General features: G+C 46.8%; 1 protein-coding gene across 8 annotated transcripts in view; it reads left to right on the top strand.

Moving 5' to 3' along the window:
* Positions 1-16,146, top strand: part of GRM1 (glutamate metabotropic receptor 1) — a 209,592-nt gene that overhangs the window by 123,997 nt on the left and 69,449 nt on the right. For all 8 annotated transcript variants that reach the window (XM_076333899.1, XM_076333901.1, XM_076333900.1 and 5 more), the window contains exon 4: positions 11,266-11,501. In XM_076333899.1, coding sequence (XP_076190014.1) covers positions 11,266-11,501 — 236 coding nt within the window. The remainder of the gene's footprint in view (positions 1-11,265; positions 11,502-16,146) is intronic.

The following is a 16,146-nucleotide window of genomic DNA, read 5'->3' as shown; positions in this document are numbered from 1 at the left end:
ATCAAATTGCCAGTCAGTGTCCACGACTGACAAACGTGTTTCATTTTGCTCACCTGTGAAAGGATGTTACCTCCTACAATAATCACAGGGCAAGTAGTCTTCATAAACAACAGCATGTTTTCTTTCTGTGTGTTTGCTTATTTGGAAAAAGCATCTGGACTAGTAATGCTCTGAGTGCTGTGCAGGGAAGCAGAGCAGAGCTGCTGCTGCATAGCTTAAGAGTTAAGTCCTGAGGAGATGAAAATAGAAAGCCTGATTGCTGGTTGTCTCATCAGCCCTTGTGAAAAGCAGCTGACAGTGTTCATGTTTGGAAGAGGAGAGCAAATTGGAAATCCATTACATTTCTCCTGATATTTCAGTCAGAGGAATATATGTGTCTGCGGTTCAGAAAATACAGAGAGGCTAAGATGCTGAAGCCACAATTCAGAAATGTCCATTGTCACACACTAGCAGAAGAGTAAACTGGGTAAGAGAAAAATAGCTTTGTTTCTTTAAACTCAGTCTGTGATAATGGCAACTAGGACTTCTGAAGCTAGATGGGGTAGCTCTGGGATTTTTCCCTTTCTGCTTGATTTTTCTTTGTGACTGAATGCTGAAATTTGGATTTGGCATCATGAATGTCAGCCACCAGACTGGGACTTGGACCGAGAGTAGCTTGGAGAATATCAGTGACCATTGTGATTGTGATAAACACCACAAAACCATAACAAAAGCAGTTGGTTCTTTCTCTCCTAAGAGCGAACAGAGTGGTTGCTGGTTTGACACCCTCACGCTTGTCCCTCCCTCCCTGTTTCTGTCTTCACACCTTAAACCCCCTCACAGAGCTTCAGATCAACTGTTGCACAAGATACCCGGCACATTTCAAAGCCAGAAAATCACACGAAAACTACAATAGACACTCATCAGGGAAGGCAGTTTGGGTGATAGATATTGGGCCACCTCCTGAAATCTGCAGTAAAGGCACGCAGAAGGATGGTTTTGCAAAAAGTACTCCCTGCGGTGCTACTTGCTACTCAGCAGGATAAAAGAAGGAAAGTAGGTGGAAAGTACTCGATTCTGACAACAAAAGAATAGTATGCGCTGCCTTTTTTTAGTGGGATTTCGTTTTCCCGTTGAATCAGCTATTGGTCTTGTGATTCTGTCACTGACATTCACACTGTCATCTGGACTTTAGTATGGTGCTGTTGCCCAGCATTAGAAATGTCAAATTTTTTTAACATTGTCTTCTGGAATACTATCCATTTAGTCATACGGCACTAAGGATGCACAGTTCCCAGACAATCCTTTTTTTTTTTCTTTCTTTCTTTTTTATATACACAGTAAAAAGAAACATAGGCAGAGATTATAACAAGATCTTTGGTCTCTGATAATCCTCCCACAGCTGCTGGTAGGGCTGCGTGGCCCCCTTAGGGCACCTTTCAGCACAGCCAGCCTGCAGCCGCCAGGACGGCAGGGGTTCCCTAAGGGACCAGAGGACTCCTTTTTGCTTCCTTGACTTTACTGAAAGTAGAGCAAAGCTCCCATATGAACTTCAACACGTATGAACTTTTTTCTCGGAGTCCAGTGCCTTTTCTTCACATTTCGCTGCACACAAAACTTATTAGACAGATTTAACAATTTGAGGAAATTGAGGAGAGAACAAAAAACATTTGGGGCCGGAAAGAGACAAAGAAACCTTAGGAGACAATCTGTGTTCCAATTTAGGGGGACTTTTCCATCAGCTGCCCTCAGAGAACTTGAAATACACTTTCTCTTGCCTTTGCAGAATTGCTCTGCTTTGCCTTCAGAGTGAATGTGGCAATTTTCCAAGCCAAACTTACAGGGGAGAGGAAATAAATCACTCTAATTTTTGGCTGGTAGGAATCCAAGCAGTAGAGAAACTACCTCCTTTCTAGAAAGTCTTGCAAAAAAATGGCCCGATTTACTTAATCTTTTCGACTCACTAATGTTTCTGCTTGAGTCTACAGTTTGCAAACCATAAACATTGTGACAAAGAATGAAGTAATCATGCAATTAGGACTCAATTACTTATGCTGTAAAAGTGACCTCTTGCTTCTTTTTCCCCCACGTAAAAAGAAATAAATATTGTGTCTTTTTTTTCCCCTCTGGCGCTAGTTTATGGCTTGAATTATGTGAAATCCAGAAAGTTTGTTCTCCTGGTTTTACCTTTGTAGGGTTATCTAGTCTGTAGCCTGTTGTGAGGCAGTCAGGGTGCACGGTACGTTTTGCTAGTTGCCCTCAGCACATGGACAAGTGAGGAGCGGGGGGAGGCAGAGAGGATGAGCTGTGCCACATGGTTATCATTCGGGCTACATTGGTACAAGGGCAGGACCTGAGTAAACCCCATCGCTGGCTGTGGGAAGAAGTGACCCAGCAGATGCTGCCAAGTTCAGCCTGGCAGAGAGAGTCACTTTGGGATACTGCATCATGCCCAGCGCCGTTCCACAGCGGGACTCTTCAGCCATTGCTGTCTCCCTCCTGCGACCTCCTCCCTGAGCCTCCCCCTGCTCTCTGGTCTCATATCACACGTGAGATCCAACATGCATACATATGTATCTCATGCTGCTTGGCTTTATGAAGCTATTGGTCAGAGGTTTGTAAGCTCAGAAATTTTGGGCAGTTCTACTGCAAAGCTTTGGCAAAGGGGGAAACAAAGAAGAAATCCTGGCTCAAAGGTGCCATGTAGTGCCATCTTAAAGTATAGCTTTGTGGGTTCCTGGGCCCAGGTTGAAAGGAACCTGTTGATCACTCAGTCAGTGGGCTGCCATATGTGCCACGTCTTAAATAACTTCCTGTAATAGAGGCTTGGGTCATGTGTCCCATATGGAAAGCATTCAGTACATGGGCTTTCCTGTATTTCCATGAAGACCTGCCATTTTTTTCCAAGTGCCTGCAGCACGGATGCAGCAGTTAACGTGAATGTCAGCTAAACCATGCAGCTGTTCAGTCTGGTGGCTGGGGACCAAAGACTCACATATGCCCAATGCATAGTCACTTTACACCTGTTTGACTAGGACTGTGACAGAGTTTGCTGCTTCAAATCTTGTCTATTTTCCATTGTGTAGTCCCAGGCACATCTATGCTGAGTGTCACATAAATGCCCTCAGCTGCATGGTCTGCACCCCAACGCTCTTCTCAAGGTTGTGTGTAAGAGACTCCTAACAAGGACCTTCTTTCAGTCTGTCTGGAGTTCAGGATGCAAGCCTCTGTTGGGTGAAACAGAGACTTCTTTCTTAGTGCTCAATCACATTTTTCCTCTTGAGCTCTTTGCCGCTGGAAGTGCTTCATCTGTCTGCTTTTCACAGCAGCAGCGCTGCTGATTTGATTCTGAGCAGATAGAGCTAGATCTGAGGTGCCAGAATAATCTATTTCTCTCATGACATGCCCAGCATATTAAAATTAAGCAATGGTCAACTTATATTTGCACTTAAATTAGACCATAATAGCACTGTTCTTAGGGGACCCTAATAAGAACTGGAGAATGACACTAAATCAATGGACTTCTTATTAAAAGAACTAAACTAAAACTCAGATGCTAAGCCCAATGGACTTTGTTCAAACCTGTTAAAATAGACTTTCCATGAAATAATGTTGTCAAGAAAGAGTTTTATCTTCAGGTTTTTAAAAGTATCTCTTATATGAATAAACAGAGAAGTTTATAGAAGAAATAGAAAGCCATTGTTAAAAAAAAAAAAGAAGAAGAAGGAGAAAAAGAAAGCATGTTATCACAAATCCCATGCAGTGCGAGAACAGCATGTGGTTTTCTTTTTAGTTTGGTCAACTTTATCAAGTATTCTTATTCCATTCTCTTCCAACACAATGCATTTCTCACTTTATGTTTGATTTGAATTACTCTTCTAGCTGTAAGATCCATGCATGCTGAGATCTCTTCTTCAAAACACTCAGGATCCTGTCTCAGTTTCCTTTCCATCAGTATTAATCCTTTCAGTTTCCACCCCTTACAGGACAGCCTAAATAAGGCAGAATCTCTTCAGTCATAAAGACATGACACCAGAAGCTATGTCCAAAAACCTTTTCCAGAGGGACAAGGATAAATCCTCATCATTCCAGATGAGTTAATGAGGACTCTGCATGAAATCAGTCAGACTGCTCATTACAAGTCTCCAGCACTGTACTTTCTTCTTTCCCTCTCTGCCTGAATTTTAGACATACCTTTAGGTTCTCCCTTAATCACTTGCTTCCGAGGGTGCTGGCCTGCCTTTGGCTGGTTGCTTTTTCAAAACAAGCTTCCTGTCTGTCGTGGTTTAACCCGGCAGGCAGCTAAACACTATACAGCCCAGTTCGCTCACTCCCACCCACCTCCCCCACAGTGAGATGGGGGAGAGAATCAGGGAAAAAAAAAGTAAGATTTGTGGGTTGAGATAAAGACAGTTTAATAGGACAGAAAAGGAAGGGGAAAAAAAAAAATAGAATATACAAAGCAAGTGATGCACAATGCAATTGCTCACCACCTGCTGACTGATGCCCAGCCAGTCCCCCAGCAGTGGCCCCCCCCCGGCCAGCTTTCCCCAGTTTATGTAGTAAGCATGACATCACATGGTATGGAATATCCCTTTGGCCAGTTTGGGTCAGCTGTCCTGGCTGTGCCCCCTCCCAGCTTCTTGTGCACCTCCAGCCTTCTCCGTCGGTAGAGCATGGGAAGCTGAAAAGTCCTTGACTAGTGTAAGCACTACCTAGCAACAACTAAAACATCGGTGCGTTATCAACTTTATTCTCATGCTAAATCCAAACCACAGCACTGTACCAGCTACTAGGAAGAAAATTAACTCTGTTCCAGCCAAAACCAGGACAGTATCCACCCCTTATTCTATACCATCTACGTCATGCCCAGGTCCCACACTTTCCAGTACATTCTAATTAATCACCACCACTTTTCATGTCTTTTGTTATATACACACAGATATCATTCCCTATAAAATGTTCATTATGTTCATTTAGTCCATGACTTTGGGCTCCATCTGCCATAACAGTCCTTCAGGGCAGAAAAGATGGTGTGTGGTGTTGGATTTTTGCATGCTCAAGCCAGTTCTGATTCCATTATCACTGCACTTTGCTCGGTTTTCATCGGAGTTCATTCTTCATTAATCTAGGTGATTCTTACTGTAATACCATTGATATGGCATATAGCCACCACAGAAGTGATGATATACGTTATATAGCAATTAACATAATACAATTTAATTTATTGGCTATTCTCACCCAAAATTAAATCCCCTTGAGGTACACATCAGACTTCCCCATCCTCCTGCATCACACACCAAGTGCACCCAAGTCCTTGAACAAAAGCAATCCCACAAATGGGTTTGCCTTTGCCTGAGGCAGGAATAACCCAGACTGTCTTCCCCACATATTTTTTATGTGCACTACAGGGACTTTATCCCCTTCTACAGTACATAAAAGTTTTGACTGGGCAGGGCCAGCTCAATTGGCAGATCCCCTAGTGTTGACTAACCAGGTGGCTTTTGTTAAATGTGTATCCCAATGTTTGAACGTCCCGCCACCCATTGCTCTCAGTGTAGTCTTTAACAGTCCATTGTAGCGTTCAGTTTTCCCAGAGGCTGGTGCATGATAGGGGATGTGATACACCCACTCAATGCCGTGCTCTTTGGCCCAGGTGTCTATGAGGTTGTTTCAGAAATGAGTCCCGTTGTCTGACTCAATTCTTTCTGGCGTGCCATGTCGCCATAGGACTTGCTTTTCAAGGCCCAGGAGAGTGTTCCGGGCAGTGGCATGGGGCACGGGATATGTTTCCAGCCATCCAGTGGTTGCTTCCACCATTGTAAGCACGTGGTGCTTGCCTTGGTGGGTTTGTGGGAGTGTGATATAATCGATCTGCCAGGCCTCCCCATATTTATATTTCAGCCATTGTCCTCCATACCAGAGAGGCTTTAACCACTTGGCCTGTTTGCAGCTCATGTTTCACATTCACGGATAACTTGCGCAATAGTGTCCATGGTCAAGTCCACCCCTTGATCACGAGCCCATCTATATGTTACATCTCTTCCTTGATGGCCTGAGGTGTCATGGGCCCACCGAGCTAGAAATAATTCACCCTTATGTTGCCAGTCCAGATCCACCTGAGCCACTTCAATCTTAGCAGCTTGATCCACCTGCTGGTTGTTTTGATGTTCTTCAGTGGCCCGACCCTTGGGTACGTGAGCATCTACGTGACGGACTTTTACAACCAGGTTCTCCACCCGGGCAGCAATATCTTGCCACAATGCAGCAGCCCAGATGGGTTTGCCTCTGTGTTGCCAGTTGCTCCGCTTCCATTGCTGCAACCACCCCCACAGGGCATTTGCCACCATCCGTGAGTCAGAATAGAGATAAAGTACCAGCCATTTTTCTCGTTCAGCAATATCTAAAGCCAGCTGGATGGCTTTCACCTCTGCAAACTGACTCGATTCACCTTCTCCTTCAGCCGTTTCTGTAACTTGTCGTATAGGACTCCATACAGCAGCCTTCCACCTCCGATGCTTTCCCACAAGACGACAGGACCCATCAGTGAACAGAGCATATTGCTTCTCATTTTCTGGTAGTTTATTATACATTGGGGCCTTCTCAGCACGTGTCACCTCCTCCTCTGGTGATATTCCAAAATCTTTGCCCTCTGGCCAATCCATGATCACTTCCAGGATTCCTGGGCGACTGGGGTTTCCTATTCGAGCCCGTTGTGTGATCAGTGCGACCCACTTACTCCATGTAGCATCAGTTGCATGATGTGTACTGGGGATCCTCCCTTTGAACATGCAGCACAACACCAGCAGTCGGGGTGCCAGGAGGAGCTGTGCTTCAGTGCCAGTCACTTCTGAAGCAGCTCAAACCCCTTCATATGCTGCCAATATCTCTTTTTCAGTTGGAGTATAGCGGGCCTCGGATCCTCTGTATCCCCGACTTCAAAACCCTAGGGGTCGATCTTGAGTCTCCCCTGGTGTTTTCTGCCAGAGGCTCCAGGTAGGGCCGTTCTCCCTGGCTGTGCTGTAGAGCACATTTTTTACATCTTGCCCTGCCTGGACTGGCCCCAGGGCTACTGCATGAACTATCTTCTCTTTAATTTGTTCAAAAGCTTGTTGTTGCTCAGGGCCCCATTTGAAATCGTTCTTCTTTCGGGTCACTTGATAGAGAGGGTTTACAATCAGACTGTAATTTGGAATGTGCATTCTCCAAAAACCCATGTCGCCTAAGAAAGCTTGTGTTTCCTTTTTGCTAGTTGGTGGAGACATGGCTGTTATTTTGTTGATCACATCCATTGGGATCTGTTGATGTCCACCTCGCCATTTTATTCCTAAAAACTGGATCTCCTGTGCAGGTCCCTTGACCTTACTTTGTTTTACGGCAAAACTGGCTTTCAGAAGGATTTGGACTATTTTCTTCCCTTTTTAAAAAACCTCTATTGCTGTGTTGCCCCATATGATGATGTCATCAATGTATTGCAGGTGTTCCAGAGCCTCACCCTGTTCCAGTGCAGTCCGGATCAGTCCATGACAAATGGTGGGGCTGTGTTTCCACCCCTGGGGCAGTCGGTTCCAGGTGTACTGAACGCCCCTCCAAGTGAAAGCAAACTGTGGCCTGCAATCTGCTGCCAAAGGGATTGAGAAAAACGCATTAGCAATATCAATTGTGGCATACCACTTGGCTGCCTTTGACTCCAGTTCATATTGAAGTTCTAGCATGTTCAGTGCAGCAGCACTCAGCGGCCGCATGACTTCATTCAGGCCACGATAGTCTACTGCTAGTCTCCACTCTCCATTAGACTTTTGCACTGGCCATATGGGACTGTTAAAGGGTGAGTGAGTCTTGCTGATCACTCCTTGGCTCTCCAGTTGACAAATCAGTTTATGGATGGGAATCAGGGAGTCTTGGTTGGTGCGATATTGCCGCCAGTGCACTGTTTTGGTGGCATTCAGCACACCTTTGACCTTCAGCAACCCCACAACAGAAGGGTCCTCCGAGAGACCAGGCAAGGTAGACAGCTGTTTAATTTCTTCCGTCTCCAAGGCAGCTATACCAAAAGCCCACCAGTACCCTTTTGGGTCCTTGAAATACCCTCTCCTGAGGTAGTCTATGCCAAGGATGCACGGAGCATCTGGGCCAGTCACAATGGGGTGCTTCTGCCACCCATTCCCAGTTAGTCTTACTTCAGCTTCCAGTAGAGTTAGCTGTTGGGATCCCCCTGTCACTCCAGAAATACAGATGGGTTCTGGCCTTTATATCTTGATGGCATTAGGGTACACTGTGCACCGGTGTCCACTAAAGCCTTATGCTCTTGTGGGTCTGATGTGCCAGGCCACCAAATCCACACAGTCCAGTAAACCCGGTTGTCCCTTTCCTCCACCTGGCTGGAGGCAGGGCCCCTCTAGCCCTGGTCATAATATTTGTTACTCGTTTCTTGTAAATATGAGTCAGAAGTCTCGTCACTAAGATCAGAGTGAGATCAGCCCTTCTACTCTCTCTGGGGAACTGCCCACTGGAAACTGGAGCAGCAATTTTCCTGGAAGAACCCCCTTTTATGATTGTTTTTCCTTGCAACTCACATACCCGTGCCTCTAGGGCTGAAGTAGGTTTTCCATCCCACTTCCTCATGTCCTCTCTGTGGTCACGCAGGTAAAACCACAGGCTGGCCCGTGGTGTGTACCCACTATATCCTCCCTCTTGAGTAGAGGAACGCTGACTCCTAATAGCTGAGATACTGGTCCATACAGGTGGGGAGTAGGACCTATCCTCTTTGAGTTGCTGGACCTCCAGGGACAGTTTCCCCATAGCCGAGATGAGGGAGGAAGAGAGACTTTCTTCATATTGCCGGAGTTGGCCGGCCAATTCATCCACCATTTGTCCCTCTCCATCTTTCCAGGTCAGTACTGCCAATGAGTTGGCATATGATGGTGGTGCACTCTGTACAAACTTCTGCCACGTGGGTCACGTGCACTTGACTTCATCTGGATCTTTGAATAAATGCTCGTTGTCCAGGTCACTATAAATCACCTCCAGTGTGGCTAATTCCCTCAGGTACTGGATACCTCTCTCCAGGTCCACTTGCCTGGGTGACATATAACATCTTCATTGAAGGTATACCTTTCCTTCACGCCTGACAGGAGTCACCTCCAAAGGCTGAGGGCTTGTGCCCCTTCTCCAATTGCTTTGTCAATGCCTTCTTCCCTAGAAAGGGATCCCAGATGTTTGGCTTCCCTACCCTCTAATTCCAGGCTACTGGCCCCGTTATCCCAGCATCGGAGCAGCCAGGTGACAATGTGCTCTCCTGGACGATGGCCGAAATCTTTCTGCATATCTCGCAGCTCACTCAGGGATAGAGATCAGGTGGTTACTGTCTTGTTCATGAGTTCCTCCTTGTCCTCTTCCTCTTCTCACAATGGCCCCACTTTTTCAACATCCCTTACTAAACAAGCTGACTTTTGCTTCCAAGATTTCTTCTTGTGTATAGGGGCAACTGATACCGGCAGGGGTTGGTTCTCTGGTTCAGCTGCAGTGCCTGTCGCCGGGGTTGGAGTAGCTGCAGTGCCTGTTGTGGGGGTTGGAGTAACCGCGGTGCCTGTCGCAGGGGCTGGAGTAGCCACAATGCCCGTCGTTTTGTCGACAGATCCATAGACCTTCACTTCCCCTTCAGGGTACTGAATAGTGTTGAACAGGGCTCGGTAGGCATGGGCCAGGCTCCAGCACGTTGCAGTGATTTGTGTCTCTCTGGAATTGCCAGGGTGACAGCATGCTTTTTCCAAATGTTTTACTAGTTTTTCAGGATTCTAAGTGGTTAGTGGTTAAACATTGGAACCGGCTGCCCAGGGAAGTGGTTGAGTGACCATCCCTGGAAGTATTTAAAAGACGTGTAGATGAGGCGCTTAGGGACATGGTTTAGTGGGCATGGTGGTGTTGGGTTGACGGTTGGACTCGATGATCTTAGAGGTCTCTTCCAACCTTAATGATTCTATGATTCTGCACTTGTTCAGGGGTGAAATTCCAAAACACTGGATGTTTCCACTGTCTGAGGTACTTGCCCATACTATCTCACACACCCTGCCACTCATAACTATCCAGCCTCAGGGTAGATCTCTGGGTGGTATTCTTAAATAGTTGTTTAACTTTAAACAAGATCTGAAACACATTCAGGAGTAGGAGCAACAGGAACATGCTGGTTTGAACATCCCAAGGATATTCAAAATTCTCAAGAGCTATTGTAATCAGCCTGGAGGAGAAGGTGAAGGAAGGTGTCTCCCCCGTAGATTGGCTCTCTGAGAAGAGGTAAAAAGTGTAATTATTAATAGTTTCTGAGAGATGGCTCATGAAGTACGGAGATGATGGCAATGCTGATTATAAATACCAGATTAGTCTCACGACCGGCCATTTTATCATATTATAAGCCAGTGCTACAAAGTGCAGCAAAATGATAACCTTGACCCAGCTCCCAGAGCTGATAAACAGCACAACAGGGAACATATACTGCAGGTAAGGTGTTACAAAACACAACTCTGAGAACAAGCACAACAACTCTGAGAGCAAAGTAATCAACATTGTGACCAGCGACTATGAAACTAATATAATGAATGTTTATAACAAATTTGTTCTAATGTGCTCTGGTCAGATCTGTCGTTATCTCAACCCGTTGAGCCCCACGTTGGGTGCCAAAAGGACTGTCGTGGTTTAACCTGGCAGGCAGCTAAATACCACACAGCCGTTCACTCACTCCCCCCACCCAGTGGGACAGGGGAGAGAATCAGGAAAAAAAAAGTAAAATGTGTGGGTTGAGATAAAGACAGTTTAATAGGACAGAAAAGGAAGGGGAAATAACAACAACAACAACAATAATGATAAAAGAATATACAACATATAGTTATGCACAATGCAGTTGCTCACCACCTGCTGACCAATGCCCAGCCAGTCCCCGAGCAGCGGCCCCCCTGGCCAGCTTTCCCCCACTTTATGTACTGAGCATGACGTCACATGGTATGGAATGTCCCTGTGGCCAGTTTGGGTCAGCTGTCCTGGCTGTGCCCCCTCCCAGCTTCTTGGGCACCTCCAGCCTTCTCAGTCGGTAGAGCATGGGAAGCTGAAAAGTCCTTGACTAGTGTAAGCACTGCTGAGCAACAACTAAAACATCGGTGTGTTATCAACATTGTTCTCATGCTAAATCCAAGCCACAGCACTGTACCAGCTACTAGGAAGAAAATTAACTCTATCCCAACTGAAACCAGGACACTATCTTTGTGTAATAAGTGGCTTTTTGGCTCTTTTCAGTGATGGTTGGGCAGACAGAGATGAAGTCATCGAAGGTTACGAACCTGAAGCAAACGGAGGCATCACTATCAAACTGCAGTCTCCAGAGATCTTGTCGTTTGATGACTACTATCTGAAGTTGCGTCTGGACACCAACACCCGCAACCCCTGGTTTCCTGAGTTCTGGCAGCACAGATTTCAGTGCCGCATCCCGGGGCACCCGCTAGAGAATCCCAACTTCCAGAAGAACTGCACTGGTAACCTGTCAACTATTTTCCTGTTTGAATCTCTGCTCTGGCAAATATTTGTCTTTGGGCTTTTTGTTTTTTTTTTTGTTTTTTGCTTTTTTGGGTTTTTTTGAAATGTATAATCATAGAATCATAGAATCATAGAATAGTTTGGGTTGGAAGGGACCTCTAAAGGTCATCTAGTCCAACCCCCCTGCCCTGGGCAGGGACATCTTCAACTAGATCAGCTTGCTCAGAGCCCCGGCCAACCTGACCTTGAAGGTTTCCAGGGATGGGGCATCCACCACCTCTCTGGGCAACCTGTGCCAGTGTTTCACCACCCTCAGTGTAAAAAATGTCTCCCTTATATCGAGTCTAAATCTACCCCCCTTTAGTTTAAAGCCATTCCCCCTTGTCCTGTCGCAACAGGCCCTGCTAAAATGTTTGCCCCCATCTTTTTTATAAGCCCCCTTTAAGTACTGAGAGGCTGCAATAGGGTCTCCCCGAAGCCTTCTCTTCTCTAGGCTGAACAACCCCAACTCTCTCAGCCTTTCTTCATAGGAGAGGTGTTCCATCCCCCTGATCATTTTCGTGGCCCTCCTCTGGACTCGCTCCAACAGGTCCGTGTCTTTCTTATGCTGAGGGCTCCAGAGCTGGACGCAGGACTCCAGGTGGGGTCTCACCAGAGCAGAGTAGAGGGGCAGAATCACCTCCCTCGACCTGCTGGCCACGCTGCTTTGGATGCAGCCCAGGATGCGATTGGCCTTCTAGGCTGCGAGCGCACATTGCTGGCTCATGTCCAGCTTTTCATCCACCAGCACCCCCAAGCCCTTCTCAGCAGGGCTGCTCTCCATCCCTTCATCCCCCAGCCTGTATTGATACTGGGGGTTGCCCTGACCCAGGTGCAGGACCTTGCACTTGGCCTTGTTAAACCTCATGAGGTTCACACAGGCCCACTTCTCCAGCTTGTCCAGGTCCCTCTGGATGGCATCCCATCCCCCTGGCATGTCGACCGCACCACTCAGCTTGGTGTCATCTGCAAAGTTGCTGAGGGTGCACTCGATCCCACTGTCTATGTCATTGATGAAGATATTAAACAGTGCCGGTCCCAATACGGACCCCTGCGGGACGCCATTCATCACCAATCTCCATCTGGACATTGAGCCGTTGACCACTACCCTCTGGATGTGACCATCCAACCAATTCCTCACCCACCGGACAGTCCACCCATCAAATCCATACCTCTCCAGTTTAGAGAGAAGGATGTTGTGGGGGACCGTGTCAAAGGCCTTTCAGAGGTCCAGATAGATGACATCTGCAGCCCTTCCCATGTCCACTGATGTCGTCACTCCATCATAGAAGGCCACTAGGTTAGTCAGGCAGGACTTGCCCTTGGTGAAGCCATGCTGGCTGTCTCAAGTCACCTCCCTGTCCTCCATGTGCCTTAGCACAGCTTCCAGGAGGATCTGTTCCATGATCTTCTCAGGCACAGAGATGAGACTGACTGGCCTGTGGTTCCCCGGGTCTTCCTTTTTTCCCTTTTTAAAAATGGGGGTTATGGTTCCCCTTTTCCAGTCAGTGGGAACTTCACCGGACTGCCACGACTTCTCAAATACAATGGATAGGGGCTTAGCACCTTCATCCGCCAGTTCCGTCAGGACCCGCGGATGGATCTCATCGGGTCCCATGGACTTGTGCACCTTCAGGTGCTTTAGATGGTCTCGAACCTGATGTTCTCCCACAGTGGGCAGCTCTTCATTCTCCCAGGCCCCGCCTTTGCCTTCTGCGGCTTGGGCGGTGAGGCTCGAGCAGTTGCTGGTGAAGACTGAGGCAAAAAAGTCATTGAGTACCTCCACCTTCTCCGTGCCCTGGGTAACCAGGTCTCCCGTTTCATTCTGGAGACGGCCCACATTTTCCCTCATCTTCCTTTTATCCCCGATGTACCTATAGAATCTTTTCTTGTTGCCCTTGACATCCCTGGCCAGATTTAATTCTATCAGGGCTTTAGCTTTCCTAACGTGATCCCTGGCTGCTCGGACGACTTCTCTGTATTCCTCCCAGGCTACCTGTCCTCGCTTCCACCCTCTGTAGGCTTCCTTTGTGTGTTTGAGTTTGTCCAGGAGCTCCTTGTTCATCCATGCAGGCCTCCTGGTGTTTTTGCCTGACTTCCTCTTTGTTGGGATGCATCGGTCCTGAGCTTCAAGGAGGTGATCCTTGAGTATTACCCAGCTTTCTTGGGCCCCTCTTCCCCCCAGGGCTTTGTCCCATGGTGCTCTACCAAGCAGATCCCTGAAGAGGCCAAAGTCTGCTCTCCTGCCGTCCAGGGTAGTGAGCTTGCTGTGCGCCCTCCTCGGTGCCCTCAGGATCTTGAACTCCACCATTTAGTGGTTGCTGCAGCCCAGGCTGCCCTTGAGCTTCACATTCCCCACCAGCCCCTCCTTGTTGGTGAGAACAAGGTCCAGCATAGCACCTCTCCGCGTTGGCTCCTCTACCACTTGGAGAAGGAAGTTATCATCAACACATTCCAGGAACCTCCTGGATTGCTTATACCCTGCCGTGTTGTCCCTCCAACAGATGTCGGGGTGGTTGAAGTCCCCCATGAGGACCAGGGCTTGTGAGCGTGAGGCTGCTCCTATCTGTCTGTAGAGGGCCTCATCCGCTCGGTCTTCCTGGTCAGGTGGCCTGTAGCAGACCCCCACCGTAATGTCACCTGTCCCTGCCTTCCCTTTAATCCTGACCCATAAGCTCTCAGTCGGCTCCTCATCCATCCCCAGGCAGAGCTCCATGCACTCCAGCTGGTCATTGACACAGAGGGCAACACCCCCTCCTCGTCTCCCCTGCCTGTCCCTCCTAAAGAGCCTGTATCCCTCCATCCCAACACTCCAATCATAGGAGCCATCCCACTATGTCTCCGTGATGCCAATAAGGTCGTAGCCCTGCAGGCGTGCGCACATCTCTAACTCCTCTTGTTTATTCCCCATGCTACGGGCGTTTGCATAGAGGCATTTAAGTTGGGCCCCTGATGAAGCTGTCTTACTGGCTGGAGTTCCTTTGTGCTGCTCTTCAGGTGCTCTCCTGCTGACCTGTGTTCCTTCTCCAGGCTCTGGGCATCTCTTGCTGGCCTTAGCATCAAACTGGTAGGAGTGGGATGGATTAAGGTTCCCCTCGCCCGGCATCTCTAGTTTAAAGCCCTCTTCACCAGCTTGGCAAGCCTATGACCGAAGATGCTCTTCCCCTTCTCTGACAGATGGACCCCGTCAGCCCCCAGTAGACCAGGTTTCTCAAAGCGAGTCCCATGGTCTAAAGTCATAAGTGTGAGAAAGTGCCAACCCCAAATTGTACAGCTATAAATCCCAACTCTAGCAGGAGCATATCTGGCACTGGTTGCACAGCCTCCTCTCAATTTAGTTCTGCTCTGTTATATAGCAACTTGTTCCCTTTTCATGTTTTAGGGCTATGCTGAGGCTGACAAGAGTGTCCACGTTTGCATTATGGCTTGTAAAAAATAAGTAACCATTAAATTTTAACAAAAATTGAAACAAATTTAAACTTCTTTCCTCAAAGCCAGCTTTTCTGATCAGCTGAATAATCAGGAAATTCAAAGAAAATATTATGGCTGAAAACAAATTTTAAGGAAAATTGATGAGTCTTAAAATTGGCCAGTCATCTGCTTCACCCTTTCTTTTCTTCACCCATTAAAACACTTATAGCTTGTTTCCACTATGTAGCACTCATATAAAAACACGCTGTCCTACAGATAGAAGTAACTCTCACCTCATAGGAAGAGAAGTGTATCTGTGCATAGACAGGTTTTCTCTTCCATGACAGAATCTGTGAAAATAAACTAAAAAGTTTCAGTAAGATTAAATTTATTAGTAAATTGAGTGAGAGGTGATCACTTTTCTGTAAAATACTTGCTGAACTTTTGCAAATATTTTGGTGGTAAATATTGTAAATATTTCATTTCTAGTCAGAAAAGTATATTCTGATAGTAAGGAACTTACTCAATTAGAAACAAAACTAATGAAGCCTGGCTTCCCATGGATTTGTGTCCAATTCTTTACGTCTCTACCCCCTCTATCCTGTAGCAGTAATTTCAGTTGGCCTTCATGTGTTCCCTGAGCTGAATTCCCATAGTGTTTCTACTTCTTCCCTTCTCCATCAGTAACACTTCTTAACAACACCTTCCACATTACCTTTTGTTTCCTCCCAGTTCCTTATTAGCAGCTGAGACATATCACCAAATACTGTCACTGACTCAAAACTGTCCTGATGTGCTGACTGGCAGACAGGCTGGCCCATCTGGGTGTTGAGGGGCTAATGGCAAGCCAGACGGGCTAAATAAATGTTGAAGTTATACTGATATTTTTTCCTTAAAGGAGTCATTAACTTTGGACTCTCAAAATGTTGATTTATGGTATATACATTTAAGTTGTTCTGAGGCTGCTTCAGCTCAGACAAAGGAGTTAATATAGGCCAATAAGGGCAGAAATTACTGAGGGGAGGTTGAATGACGGATGCACAGTGCAAATGCATAGCCTTCTTTAAGAAAAGAAGCTTAAAATTGCATTGATTTGGTCATTCCATTCACATAAATAAATTTCATTCTGATACTCTATAAAAAGGTCTTGTTTCTGAGGAAGTCTCAGCAGATGTTGTAAACACGGGTAGTTTG

This window comes from Aptenodytes patagonicus, chromosome 3, assembly GCF_965638725.1.
Source record: "Aptenodytes patagonicus chromosome 3, bAptPat1.pri.cur, whole genome shotgun sequence".
Taxonomy (NCBI): Eukaryota; Metazoa; Chordata; class Aves; order Sphenisciformes; family Spheniscidae; genus Aptenodytes; species Aptenodytes patagonicus.
This window is presented reverse-complemented; position numbering and strand designations above follow the sequence as displayed.